Source organism: Varanus komodoensis, unplaced genomic scaffold (assembly GCF_004798865.1).
Source record: "Varanus komodoensis strain SLA01 unplaced genomic scaffold, ASM479886v1 scaffold8, whole genome shotgun sequence".
NCBI lineage: Eukaryota > Metazoa > Chordata > Lepidosauria > Squamata > Varanidae > Varanus > Varanus komodoensis.
In genome coordinates this window covers 18,067,445-18,090,239 of record NW_025336481.1, presented here as the reverse complement: position 1 = coordinate 18,090,239, position 22,795 = coordinate 18,067,445, and the positions used below count along the sequence as shown (strand labels likewise).

The 22,795-nt window shown below is 39.0% G+C and overlaps 1 protein-coding gene across 1 annotated transcript in view; it reads left to right on the top strand.

Annotated features, from left to right (window-relative positions):
• The first annotated feature begins 35 nt into the window (after positions 1-35).
• Positions 36-22,795, top strand: part of ST13 (ST13 Hsp70 interacting protein) — a 27,027-nt gene continuing 4,267 nt past the window's right edge. Inside the window, exons 1-11 of the mRNA XM_044454948.1 lie at positions 36-366; positions 4,377-4,434; positions 6,915-6,987; positions 7,112-7,182; positions 7,845-7,911; positions 14,465-14,549; positions 15,509-15,619; positions 17,204-17,306; positions 20,137-20,253; positions 20,737-20,788; positions 21,881-21,981. Of these exons, the coding sequence (XP_044310883.1) occupies positions 257-366; positions 4,377-4,434; positions 6,915-6,987; positions 7,112-7,182; positions 7,845-7,911; positions 14,465-14,549; positions 15,509-15,619; positions 17,204-17,306; positions 20,137-20,253; positions 20,737-20,788; positions 21,881-21,981 (948 nt within the window). The 5' untranslated portion in view covers positions 36-256. The remainder of the gene's footprint in view (positions 367-4,376; positions 4,435-6,914; positions 6,988-7,111; positions 7,183-7,844; positions 7,912-14,464; positions 14,550-15,508; positions 15,620-17,203; positions 17,307-20,136; positions 20,254-20,736; positions 20,789-21,880; positions 21,982-22,795) is intronic.

Here is a 22,795-nt window from a genome sequence, read left to right as displayed (position 1 = left end):
TGGGAGTGGAAGAAGAGGCGTGGCAGGGGGAACCTCTCAGGCGTGGGGAAGGCCAGCGGGCGAGAAGGAGGGGCTGCCACCGAGAAAAGCTGGAAGTGGGCGGGGCGGATCGGGTAGGGGCGCGTGGCCGAGTTGAGGTGCGCGTGACAGCGGGGCCTGGAGCTAGTGAGGTTTGGAAGTTTCGTCACTCCTCTCGGAACGAAGCTCCAGTGGCCGCAGCAGCAGGTGTGGTGTGGTAGTGAGGGACCTGCAAGCCATGGACGTGCGGAAGTTGAACGAGCTGCGGGCCTTCGTGAAACTCTGCAAGCAGAATCCGGCCGTCCTGCACGCTGAAGAGATGCGTTTCTTCCGCGAGTGGGTGGAAAGGTGAGAGTGCCAAAATCCGTTTTGGCCGTTCGGCAGGGGAGTAGATGGTGGGGAGGGGGAAGTGGTGGCTATTCCCGCTTTCTCTTTTCCTCGTACTGTCTCCCCCCCCCCTTCCTTATTTTCGGCGTAAAAGGTTTATGTGAGCTGCTCTTTCGTGCAGTGGGATGTCGAGGAACATGAGGGTTAAGGTTGGGGGTGGCTCTGCTGTCGTAGGGTAGCCAGAGCAGAACTTGCAAAACAAGGACCGTTGGACTTGGCGTGCCCTTTTGCTAGGCACTTCTGTGGTGCTCGGAAAATAGGTAATTCTTGAGAAGAAAGGATACTTATTAGCTATATGGGGCGCCTGCTGTTTGTTTATTTTTTAAACCCTTTTCTTGAATCAGAGACCGTTTGGCTGACAATTTGTCGAATTCCAGGGCTGAAGGCCTAGTCGAGTCATCGGAAGCATTTCCAGTCTTCCACCTTCTCGTCCAAGAAGGCTTTCAGACCCTTATATTGAACACGTGTTCTGTAGCGTGGCTACTGCTAGGACCGTTTGCATTAGAACATTTTTTTTTCTTTACATAAACACTTTTGTAAGGTGAGGAAGAGGACTTTTTTAATCAAGTGTGAAGGTCGTTGCACTTTTTACCAATTGTACGAATGATGTTGGGATAGATGGTAAATTCATGTTGCAGAGCTTTTTCATACAGTGCAATGTGTGCATCATCTCTCTGTGTGACAGCATATTTTGCAAATTTTTCGACTGAAGTTATTTTCTTTGAGAAAAGCAAAGTTTTACTCTCCAGAAAAAGTGTTTAACTATTTAATTGAAATTAGGTAACATAAACCGCATAACAAACAGGATATTATTGACTTGAGTTTTAGAAGTCAATTTCTGTAATGCTACAAGAGGCCAGATTTCTTTCATATTGTTATAAACAAATTTCTAGACCTTAAAGCAGTTAATTGGATTACCTATTTCACTGTGCACAGCAGCAAAATTGCTTAAGATTTTCCAGATTGTTCTTTAAATCCTTTTTATAACTTCAGGTCTGGTTTCAGACCTTGCCAAGAGTGCCATTTACTTAACCAACCACTTTCTAGAGAATTAAAATTGAAGTTAATATAGGGGTTTGTTTCATATTCAAGAATAAAAGCCCACATTGTAATACTGATTCTATTGAAAGCAGGCTAACATTTTTTGAGATATTAAATGAAAGTGTGATTCCATGACAATGAAAAAGCATGCATTTCAAATTGGCATGGAGAAATGTAAAAAAAATCAAGTTGGCCCATTATGTCTCTAGCCGAAGCTATGTCTGCTCATGGGTAACATAGATTTTCTTTGTGAAAGGTGGAATTAGATCATTTGAGGTACCTTTTGGGATAGTTGTGATTTTTTAAAAAATGCATAGATTATTTGTCCATAAGGTTTTCAGAACATGGAGCCCCTGCATCTTTTAGACATGCATAACACATCATAGGATTGAAAAAATAGCATTAATATGTTTTTGCATATTAAGAATCTTTCTAATGAATGTGTTGAAAATTGAAATAGAATAGGATAAGCATAAATCTAGTTTAGTAGTTACTTTCCTCAAATTCCCTTGAAAGAGAAGCTAGACTATAGTTGAATTTTCTTTTAAGTAATTTTTGTTTTGCTTTGAATGTTCTGTTTAAGGATATGGCAATTGTTATTATCATGTCTGAAGTGTTTCACAAAATGGTTGGGTAAACTTCAGACTTGTTTGATCTGCTTTGTTTTTCACTGGAAGCCTTAGGTGCACAATTAGAGAGCTAGATGCAAAATAGTGGCTTAGGAAGGTGGACATACTTATTTTTTTGATTTCATTTGTATGCTGTCCCATTAGCCATAAGGCTCTCTGGGCAGCTCACAACATATGCAAGACAATCAAAACAATTCACAATTTGCTGTAAAACCAATAATAATAATCTCAATAAATATACTAAAACAAACAATTAGATTAATATCAAAATAAGATGAGAAGGGACATAAAATGAGAAGAAGTATTAAACCAGTTAAAACAAGCTGAAGAAAAGTGAAATAGAATCATGCATAAATTAACAAAATAAAATATCTGGCACTAAAATTATGATCTGACAGACAGTTAAAGTAAAAACCCTTAGAAACCTACCAATTCACCCATCAAAATAGTCGTGGAACAGGAATGTTTTTAGTTGGTGTCTAAAGGAATTAAAGGGATGATGCAACCTAATCTCCAGTGGGATTGAATTCCACAGTTGGGATGCTATTATGGAAAAGGCCCTCTTTCTTGCTATCTCCCCTTTTACTTCATTAGGAGGAGGAATACAGAGGAGGGCCTCAATGACTGTAGTGATCAGATCAGTACACTTAGAGATAGGCATTTCCTCAGATAGCCTGGCCCCAAGTCATTTAGGGAGTTATGTTATTGTAATCCCTTTGAATTTTTTTGTTTATACATACTGGGGCAACTGAAAGCCAAATAAAGATGTTTTGGAGATAAACTGCACAAGTATGAAATGGTTTAAAGGAGCTGAGTATCTCTATTTCTTAGTCTAGGAAAGGTAGTAGGGCTATTTTGCATACCACTTACTTTATAGAAAGGAGTTCTTATTCTACTATTAATGTGTGCTTGGGCTTTCTCCACAAATTACAGTTTAAATTTGAACTCTGTCCTTTTTACTTTTCATATGTTGCTTTTCATGATTCTTAAGTTGACAGCCAGTGACAGCTGCTCCAGAGTACCCAATCTGCATGTTGTTGGAGGAGCTGTCTGTGGTTCAGTGCCCATTTAAAAAATTACTAAATACATGCACATTTTTGCTTATATTTAAAAAGCTTGTTTAGCTGGACTTGTGCAAGTGCAGAACTGCACACTTACAGGAGTCTGAAATGGGAAGCCTTTTCTGAGCAATATCTGGGGAAGTGTCTGCTGTCAGACTACAGCAGGCACCTACCATGGGCATTTACTCAGAATCTGCCATGGGTTCATTTTCTATGTTGCATTTTCTTAGCAGCTCTTGAAAGATGAACTGTCAAGGGAAAAGCAAGCCATGAGTGATCATTGCTTATGAAAGAGGGTGATTAGTAGATAACCCTTTGCAGTGAGATATTCCAGGATCTGTGGTTGGACTTTTCCCCAACATTTTCACTTTTTTCCACACTGGAAAAAAAAGTGGGAAAGTGCAAGCTATCTAGTTTATGGGAGCATGCTTCCTTTTAAAAGAGGTGTTTTTTGACAGGGCTAATCAGGGTTCTTTAACAGAGATACATGCATTTACTTATGTTTATATTCTTATCAACATTGATAAGAATGTTATCAATGTTATCAACTCTTGACAAAAAAAGAATCTGCTTCCATTGTTTTGATGGTTAGCTGTCCATATTCCATTGTTTAAAAAAAGAATCTGCTTCCATTGTTTAAATAGCTAGCTGTCCATATTCCAGTAAATAATTAAAAAGAAGGACAACCAGGAGCAGTCCTCCTTTTGTGCTGCTTTATCATGTTGGAGGAACTGTCAAAAATTGCAAAAAGTAATCTTCCCCCCTGCAACAAAAAATAAAAAAGGGTGTGATGCAGTGGTTAGGGTCCTTGACAATGAAGATCTAAGTTCTAGTCCCCACTTAGCCATGAACTCAGTGGGTGACCTTAGGCCAGTCAAGGACTCTTCACCCAACCTTCACAGGGTGGTTGTTGGAAGAATAACATAATAATGAGAAGAAGCACAATGTAATAATGGTGAAAAAAGCTACAGTTAGTGAAGAGGGGCTTACAATCAGTTTGCAAAGAGAAAAGTAGTTGCTGAGTCTCGGATACTTCTTGGAGGGCTGGAGGAGGAGTGTAGGGACAAACCATAATAAGTTGATCATCTGTCAGGTGCACTGTGGGTTGTTCTGTTCTGTTCATCAGTTAGTGTGAGATGCCAAACCACCCATTATCTAGTTAGCAGTTTATGTTGTTGTTTACCTTAATACAAACAGTGTCAAACTTTATATCTCACTTGTTTTGCTTTTCATTGGAAAGCATGGGAGGAACAATACCACCAGCACCATGCAACACTTCTGCAGAAAAGACTGCTGAGGTAAGAGAGGAATTTGTTGAGATGAATGCTTTTATGCATATGCATAAAATTACTGGGTTACGGAACAGTTTGATGTAAAAATTGACCTCCTATGCAAAAAATAAAAATTAGGTTGCTAGAGATCGCAGCCTGTATCCCTGCCTATGTGTCAATAAGCTGATTAAGAATGACTCAGACCCTCTTTATGCATACCCCAGGATACATAGTGTTCATTTTTGGTTGTTTCCATGGCAGTCAGGTCTGTATAAAGACTCTGTAGGTCTTCTATATGCTGTTCAGAATACCACAGAGTCTATGAAGGTCATGTTGTCCTTCATGAGGTACAGGTTACCTTCCAGTGAAATGTCCTCCCTCAGGAATCCTGTAGCTCCCTCTCTGTCATCCTTCTGGAAGCATGTTAAAAGCTTCCTTTTCTGTTGTGCTTTTAGAAATTGTGTCTGCTCAGCTCCTCCTCCTTTACATGTTCTTTCCTTAAAACAGTTCTTGGCAGCCTATTAGGATGCAAAACTTCTCAAGTAGCTCACAAAGTAAAATGATAAACAATAAATAGAATTAATTAAAAATAAATAATAAAAGGCAGTGTCAGATATAACAGATAAAACATGTCAAAACCCACCCACCCCCCACCACCAAAAAGTTGCAATCAAAACTTGTATCAGTTTCATTAAAAACTACAACTCTGGGGAGCACTGTATATATGTTTTTTATCTGTACACAGATGTAATAAATAAATGTGAACTGACAGTTTACAATGGCAGTCTACTGGACCAACAGTCAAAGGTATATTCCTTTGGCTCAGCTTAGTGCTTTCAAATGCTGTGCATTGTGAGTGAAACTTTCCAGTTGGCAGCAGTGTGGGTTGCCGAGAACAGAAGTTCTGGCTTCATTGCTTTTGCATTGCCAGAGCAGAGGGTTTGCATGGAGGAGTCCCCTTCTCCATAAGAGAAATTAGGAGCTCATTTTTTGAGAAGCAGAAAACAGCAGAGGATTGAGTAGTGCTGATTAGAGATACGTAGGTAACAGATCTACAAAGTTAATAGCAAAATGAGTAGCCCTGATTTCCTTTTTTTCCTGTGTGTGAATGAGTGTTTGTTGTGAGAAATAGCCCTTAATTCTCACCTACCCACCACTTCACAAACTTTTCTGCTTATTTGTTGGAATACAGCCCAGAAGAGCCACTTGTGGATTTGTATGCTTATTTTTTTCTTTTAAAAAATTATCCTTATTTACAACATTCATCTACAAAAGTTGTGTCATGTGGGAGAGGTTCTACACTTTGGAAAACACAAACATACCATACCTTTGAGTGCATAAATTAGCATAATTAGTTTCACAGCTTTCTGAATCACTGCTGACAACAGTGCTACTGAGAATTGTCTTCAGTGAATATTCGTCTTCACTGACTTAAATAGCTTGTCTGTCAGAGGTGCTCTTTTTCTGATGATGCCTCCTATTGTTCTGTATTTTAGTGTTACTATATAAATTTCAAGATCTTCATAGATTAATTGAAAGTCTAACTTTTTTCAATGGTATGTGGCAAGCTTCATTGGGAAGGAGAGATCTTCTTGAAATTGGGTGTTAGAGTTTGCCTGTCATTTTATAGACCTTGAATTTGACATGGCAGCTATGTCCACCTGCACCTCTAGTGTTTAGTAATCTCTGTTTAAAAACATTTTTCTTCCATTAAGAGCAGAAGTGTTAGAGCCTCCAAAGTAAGATCAGAGTTTGACAGCTATTTTTAAAAATGGTCAAATTAAGATTTTACCCATTTTTTTGGCCATTGCTCATTCAGGCATTTCTTAAGGTGCCTGGTGTCACTCATTTGACCTAGCTACTACCTAGTAGCTTTAATAGCCTAAGATGGATCAGGTCTAGGACTGCATCTATTCCAAATTTGCTTCTGATTGCATGTGTTGGTATGGATCTTGAAGCATCTAAAATTGAAAGTAAGAAGAGATTCTGGACCCTTTCAGTTTTGTTGTTATTGGCAAAACCCCAAATGTCAGAACTGGCAACACCTATGTTTTGTTTACTCTTGTGACGAATTGAACTGAGCCAGTGTCCCTATAATTTAAGAGCCTATTCAGAGTTGTTTTCAACTCAGTTTTCTAGGTTTGGAATGTCCAGGTTCCCATAGATGAAAAGACAGTGTAACAGACAGTAAGATAATGTTACCTGCAGATACTCGATTAACCAGTCTATCAAGGATCTTTGGCATATGAAAATTTTGTCTGTAAACAAAAATGACTTCATTAATATCAAAGTTTTAAAGTAATGGAGTGAGAATGCAGGCTTGTGGAACCCCTTTATCCCTGGGAATCTTAGGACATGGCTTACACCAGTTCTAATTTTTAAACTTATCTGAGTAAGAAAGTACATTTCTGAAAAACAGTAGAACAGTTTTAAAATTTAGACTGATAATGCACTTCCTATGAGGGACGTTTTGTGAGATTGTTGTAATACTTACTTTTTTCCATTAGGCAAAACCAGAAGAAAAGAAGCCAGAAGAACCACCAAAACCACCAGAGCCTGAGAGTGAAGAGAGTGATTTAGGTCAGTTACCATTATTGCATAGTCTCTCTGGCAAAATTATGGCAACTTGATTTTTTTCTCGCCTTCTTTTTTCCTCTTGTGTGAAAGAAGTGGGATTCCTCTAATTACTGCTGTTTATTTACAGAAATTGACAATGAAGGAGTGATTGAACCAGACAGTGATGAACCTCAAGCAATGGGAGATGAAAGTGTTGAGGTAAGCATGTTTCATTAAGTTTGGAATTCTCTGTAAAACTCTAGTTGACATTTTAGATCAACCAACCTACATTTCTTGTTCATACAGCATAAACATTACTCTAAAGTAGATGTGCAGAACCTCTTTCAGCCATTAAAAAAAGCTTTAAAAAGCTAAAGACAAGAGTAGGGATGAAATATTAGAGTAGTGTAGCTTTGCATATTTACTGCCAGTAATTAAGCCTTAGAGGCATTTCAGTCTTTTAGAATGTGAGGGGGGAAAATCTGGGGAAAAGCTAAATGGCCAGTGACTTGAATGTGGACATTGGAGCGGTGGGGTGGGGGCAGGAAGACTGCATTGAGAGTAGTCCTTCAAAAAACTGCTGTGTCCTGTTGGCTTGATGTTCTGCACCTCCTGACTTAATTGTATTAAAGGCACCTAACTAATTCGCATGCATATAGGCCACCAATATTCACATATGCAACAATACATTTTAACTCTTTTTTATATCTAGGAGGGTAACAGATATTTTTTCTAAACACCTTCTGAGATTGATTTGAATACTGATACTCTTTCTTGTACTGTTAACAATAATGTTCTGACATTAGCAATATTCTCCAAATATTCTGCAAATATTTTGGGTTAATTCTAGATTTCATTCTCTTTGCCTTTCTCCTCCTTAGGTAACAGAAGAGATGATGGACCAGGCCAATGAAAAGAAGGTGGAAGCAATTAATGCATTAGGTGAAGGTAAGCTCTGTATATTAAATTGTATTTTTTTAAAAAATTAATCCATTGCTATAGTTGTGGTTTTGACTGGTAAGCAAAATAGGAATGTTTCCCAGTGCTTCCACTTTACAGGATGGACTGTAGGCTTCTTAACTCAGAAACTTGTCCATCCTGTAAGTACTACTAGTGTATTTATAACTCCCACTGTTCAAAAGTGGGTAACTGTATCTGTGATATTTAGTAGTTATCCCGATACACTCTCTTGTATCGATTTCTGACTTCTTGAAATCACAGAGCTCTCAAGTACTCCATTCTAATTAGTATATTTATTAAATATTAACATTAAATGTGAGGAAATAAAATATTGGACAAGAAAATGGGATACTGTGTAGCTTGCTTATGTCTTAGTAACCCCCCCCCCCAGTATCTTTGTTTCAAGTGACATACCTAAAAGCAAGAGGCTGTGCTTGTTTCTGAATATTAACTTATCCATGCTTTTAATTTTACTGTGGCAGCTGGTCAAGCAGCTAGAGTTTTGTCCAGTATTTTGGCATCAGACCTTGTTTTATACTAAATATACTATTAAGATTTATGGTACTGTGCCACTATTCTAGCTAATTAATCTTAAAACACAGATTAGATTTTGCTATCTGTCTTCCCAATGTTCTTGAAGTTTACTGTTCTGGTTCTATGATGTCTCCATAATTTGTTTTATTATTTCCAAATACAACTGACAATGAAGAACAATGAAGGATCAATAGTTTTTTTAAAAAATGATGAATTTGCATATTTTAAATACTAATATAATGAATGTAACCTGGTAAGGACTCAGTCCTGTCACTCCCAGTACAGATGCATAGATACCTCTGAATGGGGCAGATGCACAAAAGCCAGCTATTTTCTTTAGATGAATTATTTTGGCCACCTAGATTTAGGGCTTGCAATGGGGAGAGAAGGATGCCGAAATATCACTGGGAATCAGTTGGAGTCTGGAACTCCAGCCTTTACCCCATCCTACTCCTGGCATGCCCCCCACCCCAAGGTTGAGTTGCAGCCTGGTAGGGTCATCTGGCATGGTTCTTTCCACATGGGCTACAAGGGTTTGGGTTGGCTTTTATTGTGAAGAATCTTATGACCTGCCATGGGATTGTACTGTGAATTGGCCAGAATAACTTTCTAAAATATTGGTCTAGTACTGTTTTAATTCTATGGAATTTAAGGAAATATTTTATGTATTGTGAATTAATTTTGTAATGATTATAATTTAATGTATTGAACAGCTCTTCCACTCACTTCTAACAGTGGCGGACATTGATAGCATTTCAGAAAATATCTATAATGTCTTTAATCATCAGTGAATATACTAAGCTTCAGTGTGCTTACTGTACTTCTTTGTATCTGTCCTAGTTAAGATTGAATTCTTAATGACGGCTTCCTTAGTCTAACTTTATAGAAAGAATTTGTCCTCCTCCAGAAATCTATTGTTACAGAATTTGCATGTCTGGAATGCTTTCTTTTGTCCATAATAATTTACTATACTAAAGGTACAGACCTTTTTGTCCCATTTTCTTCCTGCTATGGAATTGATTGTGGTATGACTGCTTGCTTGCATCTCCTTGCTGTGTTACTAGATTAAGTGTACACTTTAATAACATACACTTGCTCTACAATGTGAAAAGTTTCCTTCTCTAAACTAACACATTCTTTGCTTGATCTGGAGAAGAATTATCCAACAAAATAATTGCTTTAACATATTTTCATGCCAAGTTTCATGCAAATATATCCCAGTCCTGTTGACAATAGGAAATTACAATAAAATACAATTAAGTAATACTACAAGAACCACATTTAAAACACAAGCACTTTTCACATTCACAAGTTTAAAATTAACTTAGACAGCAAATGATGCAGTTATAAAGTTTTCTTTCCATTACATCTTAAAAGATCATTTCATTTAAAATACTGGAGATAATGAAGCCTTAATCTGGCACAAAAAGGTAATGTCAGTACTTAGAAAGGAAGTCTATAACTGGAGCCCCACCAGTGGAAAAGGTCCTTCTTGAGTTCTGATAATTGGTGGAATTCTGATAATGGTTTTGGTGAAAGAGCTTGACACCCATGCAGGTTGATACAGGAGAAAGCAGTCCTTAAGTTTTCTTTTTTCATGATCCTTGTGCATCACACACATGGACTCTGCACCTGTGTGGAGCCTGTTGATGGGAAGATTCTATAGCTGAGAGATGTTTGGTGGGAGACCTAATGGAGTATAGCAGTATATGGAGCAGCAGTATATGGAGTTCCCATTCCTTCCCTCAGTTCTTCTTTGACTGCCTTTTTGGTGCCTTGAGAAGTTCTTTTCTCTAGCAATTCTTAATGTCCATACTCTATTTCCCCTCACAGCTGTAACCTGCCTACAACTCAACTGTCTCCATATTTCTTCCTTTTCCCTGCATTCTTAATCTCTTTACACTTTCCCTTGGAAAGAGTCTCTTGGACTCTATTCAACTATGTTGTTTCCTTCTCTCATTATTTGCCTTCATTTCCTTTCTAATGACACTCAAGGCGCTTTTTCATAAGTTTGTCCAATGAGGCAGCAAGCCAACTGACAGATATTCCCTGTATCTTGAAGAGGGTCATGACATCAACTTGTGACCTTATAGTGAGGCTTTACAAAGGAACAGGGTGGTTCATTTTAGGGCAGAGCTGTGGAACAAGGTGCTCCAAATGGTAAATTCAGTGGAGAGAGACCATCAGTACACCTTGGAGGAATCAGCCTTGTCTTGTTCTGTGCTTGTTACAGTTGGTGCTCTAGTTATGGACCAGACTGCACCACTAACCTCTGGTTGGTCTCTAAAGGTTTCAAAGACCAAGAAGTTGGCTAAAAAAGTCAGTGAGACAAATCTGGCAGAATGGTCTGCCTCACCTCTATACTGAGGATACTACAATCTGTGAGGATATCCTCATGACCAGGAAGCACTTTATGATCCTCCATTCCATCCTGAACCCCACTTTAGAAGGAAGAAGCGTATCTTAGAAGAGCCTTCATTCCAAATGTCTCCACCTCTGCCACCAAGATTACAGGTGCCAACTTCTGCACCTATGGATTTTCAGAGACCCCCAGAACTTGTCTCTACCTCCACTGTGCCACTAAGCCAATCATTCTTTCCTTCCTGTATACACTCCAGACCATGGCCACCATCTCCTCTATTGGAAAACTACTCCCCTAATTCAGCCTCCCATTGGTGGTATGCAAACAATAGTTGGTGGACCCAACTATTGTCTCTCTAGATATGGCTGTGGGAATTGAAGACCCTGCTTCTTCATTAGCGGATATGAATCATTTCTCTGAACAAATCTTGAGGGTGGCCCAGTCTCTTGGACTGGATACTCAGCAGCAAACAGAGAGGGTGAAGTGCACAGTCTTTGATGCAGTCCACACAGAGGAATTGATGCCAGTGACAATATTCCTGCCATTGCTGCTGCAGATGGCGCAGCAGGTATGGAGGGTTCTATCATCTGTCACATTTACACTGAAACTCCTGAAAAATATGTGTAGAGTGCAGGAAAAGTATCTAACCTGCCTATTTCAGCATCCTCAACCAAATTCTGTCATTGTGGAGTCAGCCCAGGGAGGACATGTTGTGAGCTTTCTGTGCCAGTGGACAGAGCAGGATGCCACCTGGATTTGATGAGGAGGCACATCTCCTCCTCTTCGGCTCTGGGACTGTGGATAGTGAACTGTCAGGCCACCATGGCTCACTACCAGCTCTTCCTCTGGGAGATTTGCTCCCTTTGTTTACCACTTATCAGAAGACTAAAGGGAGCTCACCAGAGTGTTCTAAAGAGAAGCCATGCATTTCTCCTGTCAAGAATATTTATTTATTTATTTATTTATTTATTTATTTATTTATTAAAACATTTCTATGCCGCCCCTTGCCAAGGCCTCGGGGCGGCTTACAACATCGAATAACAAAATACATTAAAACAATGACAATTAAAATATATACAGTAAAATAAAATAAGCTGCCCTGGCCGAATAAAATTCAATAATATTAACATTTAAAATGCTGCATAAATAAAAAGGTCTTCGCCTGGCACCGAAAAACAAATAACGACTGCGCCAGGCGGACCTCTCTGGGGAATTCAACACAGCCAGGTACTCGGTGGACTATGGTAACAAAGCTAGTGATTGATTAGGTGGCATTAAGGAGGCATGCCTGGCTACACTTCTCCAGTCTGTTGCAGGAGGCCTGTTCCCGCATTGAAGGTCTACCATTCAACAGGGAGGGGCTCTCCAATGCAAGAATGGCAAGCAAATGAACTCTGTCAAGAAGGTCCAGATGATGGCAAAGAGGATGGGACTTTACCAGTTGATATTGCTTGTACTTTATTAGAGGAGTTGGGGCTTTGCATATACTCAGAGAAATCTGTTCTCTGCCCTTCTCAGTCAGTCTTCTTTATTGAGGCCCACCTCAGCTCGAATTCAGCAAAAGCATATTTCCCAGTATCTAGAGTATCAATGATGATGAACATGGCCAACAGACAGGGAGTGCATGTACTATGTCATCACTGCCTTCCTGATCCATTGGCTCCTTAGACTCATGGTGGCAATGGTCATGGTAGTGCCATCAACCAGACTCTCGATGTGTCCTTTCTAGCTATGTTTTCTCCCTGAATACCGTTACATGGACAACTCTTGATGAATTTTTCTCTGGACATTGACTTTTAACTGGAATAGTCTTGTTTGGTGGATGTACTGCTGCAGTCTCACCAAGGAGACTCTGTTCATTTCCCCCAAGCCAACATTTACAGTCACTACAGAAGCCTCCCTATCCAGATGGGGGGCCCACTGTGACGATCTAAGGAATGTGTAGTAGGTTCAAAGCCCACAAGCATATAAATTAACTGGATATTAACTGAAAATGAAGAAAGCTCTCAAGGCTTTTCAAACTTTCTTCTCTTGTCATCACATACATACAGACAATACCACAGTGATCTTTTATATCTACAAACAGGGAGACACCTCATCTATTCTGGCCTAGTGAGCTGTGTGATTCTGGAATTGGTGCGCCTAGAGCAGGGGTCCTCAAACTTTTAAACGGGGCCAGTTCACTGTCTCAGGCTGTTGGGGAGCTGGAATATAGATTGAAAAAAATATGAATGAATTCCTCTGCACACTGCCCATATCTTATTTGTAGTGCAAAAAAAGGAAAACAATACAATATTTAAAATGTAGAACTATTTTAATCAACATAAACTTAATATTTCAATGGGAAGTATGGGCCTGCTTTTGCCTAATGAGATGGTCAATGTCCGGTTCCATATTCGCTCCTCTCTTCTGTATTCAGAGCCAACGCATGCATGCAATAGGAGGAAGCGCTGGCGTGTGTTCAGTTCATGCTGGCAAGACCAGCACAGCAGCAGAAGCTAGCCAGAGCTAGCAGAGAGAGCCGGCGCATGCACAGTTGAAGGGAGCTGTCACAGTTTGGCACATGTGCTGGCTCTCTGCTAGTCCCAAAACCAAAAGAGTTTCAGAGTATGCCTGCGCCGGCTCAGAGTTTTCGGACTTGTTCAGAGATCATTTTCACCGAACGAGTCCGAAAGCTCTGATGGGGGGGCAGGTAAATGACCTTGGCAGGCCGTATCTGGCCTGCGGGCCATAGTTTGAGGACCCCTGGTCTAGAGGGACATCACCCTTACAGCAATCTCTTATATTGCCAGTACGAGCAACACCTTGGTGAATACCCTCAGCTCCACAAGAACTTCAGCATGTGGGGGACACTTAGAGTTGCTTTGTTTACCACTTATTTATTTATTAACATTTATGGACCACTCCATAGTCAGAGATGTCTCTGGGCAATTTATAGTAAAAGATAGAAAGAGGTTGTGCTGCTTATAAAAGTACTTGGAACAATACTGTATGCCAGAGCATCTGCTCTTGGGCAGAAGAAGGCAGAGCTCCCTGGAAGATGTGTTTCTGCTGAATTGTACGGGATATTGCTTTATCTATCCCTCTCTTCTCTGATCATGAGAATGCTGGCAAAGGTTCATTGAGTGGGATCTAAACTGGTAGTCACATGGACAGGGGGCCTGGAGAAGAGAATGAATCTTTATAGAGTCTCACTGCACATAGCTGATCCAGGAGGATACCATGGTCAAAGGTATAAAAAAAATCTCTTGGAGGTTCACAGGAAAATTGAAGAGTGGTGTTCCCCTTTTCTCTTTTCTAGCACAGAACATCCATCAGGGCAGCCACGGTGAGTTTTGCACAAAATCTGGGCCTGAAGTACAGCTACACATAATTTTCCCTCAAGAGACCCCACAGATGCATACCTGTCATGCATTCAAATACCTTGAAATGGGATCTTTGCAACTGGCCTAGAGTTATTACAACTCTTTGGCTCCAGAAAAGTGATCATAAAGAGCAGCCACTTGGCTGTCTTTTTTCACAGTAGCCCAGACTGCTTCCTCTTATACCACACTCTTCTTTACATATCTCCAGGTCTCTTAATTAAGACAATATATAATTTGATTTTCTTACCAGGTACAATTAAAGATTTACTAATATTTTCAGGTGAACTTCAGAAAGCCATTGATTTATTCACAGAAGCGATCAAGTTGAATCCTCATTTGGCTATCCTGTACGCCAAACGAGCCAGGTGAGAGTTTAAATTTTAAAAAAAGTGTACTTTAGAAGGTGCCCAAATGTAGCTTAGTCTGGATGAGTTAACTCCAGAGTTCCAGATTACAGGTAAACTACTTGTTAAATTAGTAATTAGTAAGTTTTCAGCGTCTATGCAGCGCGTAATTGTTGCAACCATTCCCCAGTTGCAAAAAGTGGTTTAGCCTCTGCTGCCTCTTCATTTTGATAAGGTCATTCCTAAGTTAATATTCTTTCTTGCCATTCTGAGTTGCTGTTAATCACCTGAAAAACCAAGAATCTGCCCCGTATACCTTCCACAGTCCTTAGGGTTGTAATGGAAATTTTTACAAGATAGAAGAAATGTTTGCAAGATAGGGCAGAAGAATCAGTGTAATGTCAGTTTTCTGGATTAAGTATTTATGGAAATTGTACATAATTTACATGTCATATTCCTGATCCCAATTTTTAGCAGCAGTAGGACAGTAGATGAATATCAATATTATATTGCTGCATTACATTTCTGTACTGCCCATAACTGAAGCTCTCTGAGTGGTTCACAACATTTTAAGAGTAGCTTTTGCACTCTTTAGTAAAGTCTTTAGCTGAAAGGAGCTAACCTTTAATTGGCAGTTGATAGTCTGTCTGCTACAGATAATGTTACTATGCCTGTCATTACCACAGACAAATAACATGAAGTTTAAAATATAAGGAAACTGTTGATTGATGCCACAGATACCTCCTCTGAATGGTTCTCTAGTTGCCATTATATTGCAGTGACATTATCAGCAACTGAAGTCTGACATTTAGTAGCTTGTGTAGAAAATACTGAACACATAATTTGGTGAAAATGATGGGGAACAATCAGAATAAGTACTGCAACTGTCAAGCAAGTTGCTGCAGTGTTCCAGGCTGTAGACCCAACAATTTTCTGCTGATGGTTCTTTAATTAAGCACATACTTTCCTGTTATTGACAGTGTTTTTGTGAAAATGCAGAAGCCAAATGCTGCCATTAGAGATTGTGACAGAGCTATTCAGATTAATCCTGATTCAGCGCAGACCTACAAATGGCGAGGAAAAGCCCACAGGTAAAACACCTGCTTCTGCTTATGTCCTAATTCTCCAAGTAATGAAAACACAACTTCCCAGTCCAATTTCTCTTTATAACATGAGTTAGTAGTATGACTTTTTTTGAGGGATGTAAAGCTCCTAATACCAACTTTTCTAAATAATAGGTTTTTGTTGTAACTTTTATGGTTTTGATTAGTACATAAATATGATTGTTACAGAGCAGTCATACTATTGAAATAGGGGTTAAGATTAAAGTTACAGCATGCTGTCTTTGTGCATAAGTAATTTTTAGGTGGTAATGCTTTGAAGAAGTTCATTGTATGACCTAGTTTGTACATTAGTCCATGGTACGGGATGTTCAGTTCCAAGTTGTTCTGTTGTGTTAACATGGTTGTATTGACCATGAATTGTTAACCATGAACAGGCCAGAAAGAATCCATGATTGCTGGGATGTGAACTCTGGTTATTTCAACCATAGGATTATTACATGCAAACTCACAATTGTGGGTTATTCTTTGTTGCCAGGCTGCAGAAGCAGTAGGTGAGAAAGGGTTTGCCCCACAGGAAGCTGTACTTTTCATTTGCCTTCACACTAATGATAAAGTCTGCCTGGCAAGACCAGTCACAACACAGATCTGCCCTGTTCCCCAACCAGAAGCTCAGCATGACTCCTGACAGTGCTAGAGGAGTTGACAAGGATTAGTTACTGAGCTGGGGGCCTCATTTGCCAAACTGTATGTACCAAGTCATCTCTGCCCCCCCCTCCTCAAAGTTCAAGAACTTCAGATCTCAGGTTACCCACAAAATACATTTCTGAAAAGTGCTAATTCCAGGTACCTAAAAGAACTCCAGTGAGAAGTTGTTAACATTCTCCACAAGGAATGCCGCCACTGTGTTCTCCAGGAATTGAGTAAAGGAGATGTTTTTAGTTAGCTGTGAAAGTTGTTGGGAGCAGATCAGTGGTAAGCAGGCAGCTGATGCAGTAATATCCTGCTAAAAACATTCAGGATATGGAGAACTGGTGAAAAACTAGGGACTGAGAGAACAAAAACTCTAGGTTTATTGACTGCCTGCTACAGTAATTGGGTAGTTCAATAAATTATGGTTTAAATAAACCATAGGTAAGTGGAACCCATGGGAGCATTTCTACATATCCAGTTTCTGCTCAGTGGTTGTTGGATCATGTGAACCCAGCAAGTGTGGTTTGAGAGACAACCCTTGTCCAGCTCATTGCCTGTTCTAGGGTTATGGAAGGGTCATTTAGTTTTTGTTCCTGCTTTTTACCCACACTTGCTGGATTCACTCAGTAACCCCTAGGCAAGGGTTAGATAAGAAAAAGAGTGTCATTGTATTCCCTACATGCACTGTGACCTCACTGTGTGAACCATTCATGATTGAGCATGCTAAATTTCACCATTCTTGCTAAATGTAAAACTTTGAAATAAGGAATAACTTACTTCTGCAGATATTCATATAGCATAATCATTAATTGAATGCATTCCTCTGTGCACCCATATTTTCTCTTATGGCTGGATTAAATTTGTTTTAAAATGTACGTCCACAGAAACAAATATTAACTTTTGAATACTCACCATTGCCAGGCTGTTAGGTCACTGGGAGGAGGCTGCACGTGACTTGTCTTTGGCCTGTAAATTGGATTATGATGATGAAGCTAGTGCCATGCTGAAGGAAGTACAGCCACGAGTGAGTGACAAAAGGAACAAAGATGGGAAGATTACTTACCTTATGTTTTTATATCTGTGGTATTATACCAAATGAATGCCAGACTGCAGGACCTATTAGAGATATGTGTCCTTATTGCTTCAAGCAGTTATAAAGCCACTGACTTGTTATTTTCTGGCAAAGATTGCTGAGGAGCATTTCATACCCTGTAAAGCTATTGGTTCACTGCCACTCTCTTGGTAAACACCTTTGAAATTCGCCACAGAAATGTATATAAATTTCTGTCTCAGTAGAACTATGTTCAAGGAGAAAGTGACAGTGAAAAAAACTTCAGATAAGTTGTGTAAGTATGAAAGTGTGAATTTCTTCTGAAAAGAGTGCATTTGATGCAGTGCAGTTATTTTTTCACTATTGTGCCACAAGGGAGCACTGTCAGCTTTGACTTTAAATACAGTTCAGAAAATTCTTCGCTGTAACTCCAGAGAACCATTCCTTTCTTTGCAGGCTAAGCTATATGACATGTAAAAATGATTTGTAAATAAGGGTCAGATTTAACTTTATACAAAGGGAAGATTAATCCAATAGTAGTTCATTCATTTTACTATATTATAGAGATATCAGTAATTGAACATTACTGAACCTGATAATACGACAACCTGGCTTTTCTGTACTCTCCTGCTATTACATGGATCAGGAGTGTGGAACATGCATCCTTCCAGATGTTGCTGGACTACCTTCCTACAGTACCAGCCACCATAGGCAGTGGTCTGAGATAATGCGAATTGTAATTCAGCAACATCTGGGGTCACCTGATCTCCTCCTTCAGTGGTCAATAAACAGAATGACTTTTTAATTGTGCATCATTCGGTATTCCACATATTAGTCTCTTTCATTGACAGGTCTTGCAGGATGGAATGTGGCTTCTTATCACCCTTTTTTATCAGTAGCTTTTATGGGTAAAGAGGGAAGAGACAACATTGCAGGGAGACTGAAAATGCATCAGCCCCATACTTATATGAATAAAGTCTATGTCTCTGCTTTCCATATGAATAAAAACATGGTCTTTTAGTGCAAATAGACTGGGTCAGTTGCTGTTAAAACTGACAGCAACTGACCCAGTTCCTGAGGCATATTGACCTCTTTTTCTCGGTGAAACCTGTACCAAAGGAGAAAATACAAAAAAACAAAAACAAAAACCCAAGTAGAGCAATATGATTTCACAGAACAGAGGAGCAAGTAAGCTAGGTCAGCCCTTGGAGGAACGAACTTCAGGCCACAAATAGGGAGACCACCACCAGAGATGTTTTTAAAATAAAGGATACAAAAATTATTGTTTGAGGACTTCTGCATAATCCTCTGAAGGGGGGAAATTCTGGGAAACGTATTGAAATAGTTTATCCAAATAAAAGTGTCATGAATGCTATGCAGTTTTTCACAACATACATTGATAACTACCTATTTTCCACTCTTTTGTTTTGAGACATCATATTCATATTACTGATTCAGTGTGATTTCTCTATAACCAGTAAAAGTGTTGTATATCTGGTGTTTGGTATCCACTCCAATATTTGTATTTTGAATCTTGATCCCAGAATTTTTGGCTCCTAAACAGGCAAAATGTCTAGATCAAGGCTCCTCAAATGGCAATATGTATCCTGTGAATTGACCTGTACAGAAAGATATATGTAATTCTCTTAGAAGGAATTACAAGGAAGAAATATCTATTTTTGAAATCTTACAGAGAATTTAAAAAACATTTTCCCTATGATGGTGTTTCCAGAAAATTGCATCATAAGTCTTCCTATAAAAACTTTGTTACACAGTTTTTACAAATCATGGGCAATGGAGAGTAAAAGTGTACCTTGTCTTTAAGTTTTATTCATTATTCTAAACAATATTTCATAATTCAAGACTATTAAGTATTTCTTTTTTTTTTCCGGATTAAAACCAAGAATGATCCTGGTGGAAAAATAATCTGAATGTGTCTGTTTTTTTCCACAGAACTTTATATGTCTAGTGCTTTAAAGCTGAATATGCTAGTATTTTTTACCCTTCCTTTTTTCATTTGCCTTCCATCCAGTCCACCACTGAAATGTAGCCCCCAAAAGCTTGAATTTGGCCCCCAGACCAAAAAGGCTTCCCTCCTTCTTCCTTAGGGTTTCATATAATCCTTGGCTTATCTAGTCTCCTGCATATTCTTTGTCCTTAAAATAATCAGTTTCAAGCATGAGTCTTCTTCTTTGAAGTTGTCTTGATGCCTCCAAAATAACAGAACAGGTTTATGTCAGGTTGTAAGCTTTCTTTAGTTTTGGGGAAGGAAATACACTACCTCCCCCTTAGTTGTGCACTTAAAGTGGTATTCTGCTTATAATTTGGCATTTGCCTTCCTATTTCAGTTTAAGTCTATAGAATTGATCCACCTTCATTGTAAGTCAGTCTGAGTAAAAGTACAAATGAACCTTAGTTTTATAGCAGACTGTTGAAATAGTGGGTCATTTTATTACTCTTCCTCGGCTTACCATAATGATGTAAGTTTCTTCATTTAGGTTTATAGTAGGATTTCTGTTACAGTGTAGAAGGCTTCCCTTTACAAATTTCGGGTTTAGACCAGTTGTATCAGTAATCTTTGGTATTTCTCATTCTTAAAAAAAAATCCTGTGCAGTGTCAAAAACTGAGCTTTCTTTCAAGGGTAATTAAGATGTTAGGGTCCCAGTGTTCTTGAATGACATGAATATATAACAAATATAATTTGTGATAGAAAGATTTGATAGAAAAATATTAAAAGTAAGCTATGATAGGTAGAATGTTAAGATAGTATTGCATATGAATACTTTTCCCACTGTGCCTCAGGCTCAGAAGATTGCAGAACATAGGAGAAAATATGAACGAAAGCGTGAAGAAAAAGAAATCCGAGACAGACTGGAAAGAGTAAAGAAAGCCCGGGAGGAACATGAGAGAGCTCAAAGGGTAAGAGCTTAAGCGTGTGCAATGAAAAAAATGACAGAATGTAACTTCATATATCACACATTTGTGGATGTAAACTCCAAAGTGGACTCAAAAAGAGAACAAGAGCTGCTTACCAATTAAAAACATTTAACTCTTGTACAATACTGCATAATAGTTGGAAATACTAGCTCCTGCTATAGAGTGTCAGTCTTGAAGTGAGTATATATTTAGTAGTAAGGCACCATAACTTGGTAAGAAATAAACACATAATAGTTTGAAATCCAGTGCTAGGATTATGTGAAGAAACTGCAGCATTAAAACAAGTCACAAGCATCCTTGATAGGGCTCGGAATTCTGTATTGCACTGGAATGAAGCAGTGTTGCAGAAAACTAGAACCTCTAAAACATGTAGGGCTCAAATGTTTTAATCTGATATTTTTGGATTTTTAGAAAGAGCTTGATTAGTTGGAGCGCGTGTAGATTATCATGATTCTTTGATTGCAGGAGGAAGAGGCTCGTAGACAAACAGGAGGACCTCAGTTTGGTGGCTTCCCAGGTATGTGTTCATTTCAAAGCATTAATAGTTATCAGTAGAAGGTAAGTGAATCTTGTGAATTTGGGCCATAGTATTTTGATTAGCATGCAGCTGGGACAAAAGGAAGTTCTCCCTCTTGTTTTTACTAAGCAAGAGGGAAATCACTTGGTTGCTGGAGTTTGTGCATGAATGGAGTAAATAACTGCTAATAAGAGGAGCAGACACTAAGACAGAGATGTAAGAACCTATAAGAGTGTTATGGGGCTAGACAGATCAGCAGCTGAGAACCTTTTCTCTCCCTCCCCAAGTCCCCTGCCTCTCCTGGTAGAGTTTGGTTGACAAATTATGGAACATCCTTTCTAGGGATGCTTGCCTCATGCCAACATCACTTTCTTGGGCACCAAGCGTAAAATTCTCTCAGGCCTTTTGTATATTAAACAAACCTGACTGCAGAGTTAAAATCAAGGAAGACCTTTGATAAAAAGAAAAAGGGATGGGAAGGAATGAGGAAAAAATTAAGTAATGCTTCAGCAAGGCTGATGGAATAATCCTGCTTCCTCTTTTGTCTCCCTCTGTAAAGTATGCTAGAATAATTAATGTGGTTGGCTGCTACTTGATACTTTATTTTTTATCTGAGATTAAATCCAGTGAAGAAAGCTATATAACCAGGGTGACAGTAAACTTTGGAAAATTATATATACTGTCAAATTGCTTGCCTTTTGTATGTTGCTTTCTTGGTAAAATCTTACTAAAAAGGATGTAGAACTTGATCTCTGGCAGTGATTTTTCAATCACATAGAATTGACTAAAATGGTGTATCAGAATATATTTTGAGTTGACTCTCTTATGTAGCATGAAGCCTGCAGGTGGCATAACCATTAAACAGGTGTCAGTAACTTTCAGCTGGAAGATACCCATATTTGGATACTGATGGTGCAGCTAATTGTACTTTGCAACTCTTCAGATAAAGTGCGTGCTTTCTGGTTTAGGGAATCTCTTGTTTAGTTGCTTTTTTAGGCACAGACATTTTCTGACAAACTGTTAAAATGGTATATGCAAGATGTAGTGTACTGCAAAACAAAAGGCCTCTGAGTGTGTTCTTCATATTTTCAGGTGGTTTTCCTGGTGGAATGCCTGGTGCCATGCCTGGGATGGGGGGCATGCCAGGCCTCAATGAAATTCTTAGTGACCCCGAGGTTCTTGCAGCCATGCAGGTAAGAAGACAAAACAAATAAAAACAATGAATGTTGACAGAGATGTGAAGCCATGATTCCACATAAGTGCTGTGTTTACTTTCCAGGACTTCCCCAAAACATTTTAATTCTTCCAACATTTACTTACTTACTTACTTACAGGCGCACTTACTCTGCTTTTTCACTTTAAAAATGCTATGAAGTCTCAATAATAAATGAAGTCTCAGTAATAAATGGAACCTGTTAAAGTGGAGCAGAGGTTACTTAATTTATTTCATTTATTTACTTTCTGAGTGTTCATGGCTATTAAAACTATAAAGTACAGCAGTGAAAGGCAAGGGAGAAAGATACACCCAATTGAATGCAGAATTCCAGAGAATAGCTAGAAGAGATAAGAATGCCTTCTTAAATGAACAGTGCAAAGAAATAGAAGAAAACAATAGAATAGGGAGGACCAGAGATCTCTTCAAGAATATTGGAGATATGAAGGGAACGTTTCATGCAAAGATGGGCATGATAAAGGACCAAAATGGCAGGAACCTAACAGATGCAGAAGAGATTAAGAAGAGGGGGCAAGATTACACAGAAGAACTATACAACAAAGAGTCTGATAACCATGATGGGGTGGTCACTGACCTCGAGCCAGACATCCTGGAATGTGAAGTCAAATGGGCCTTAGGAAGTCTGAGCAACAACAAAGCTAGTGGAGGCGACAGTATTCCAGCTGAGCTATTCAAAATCTTAAAAGACAATGCAGTAGAAGTGCTACACTCAATATGCCAGCAAACTTGGAAAACTCAACACTGGCCACAGGATTGGAAAAGGTCAGTTTACA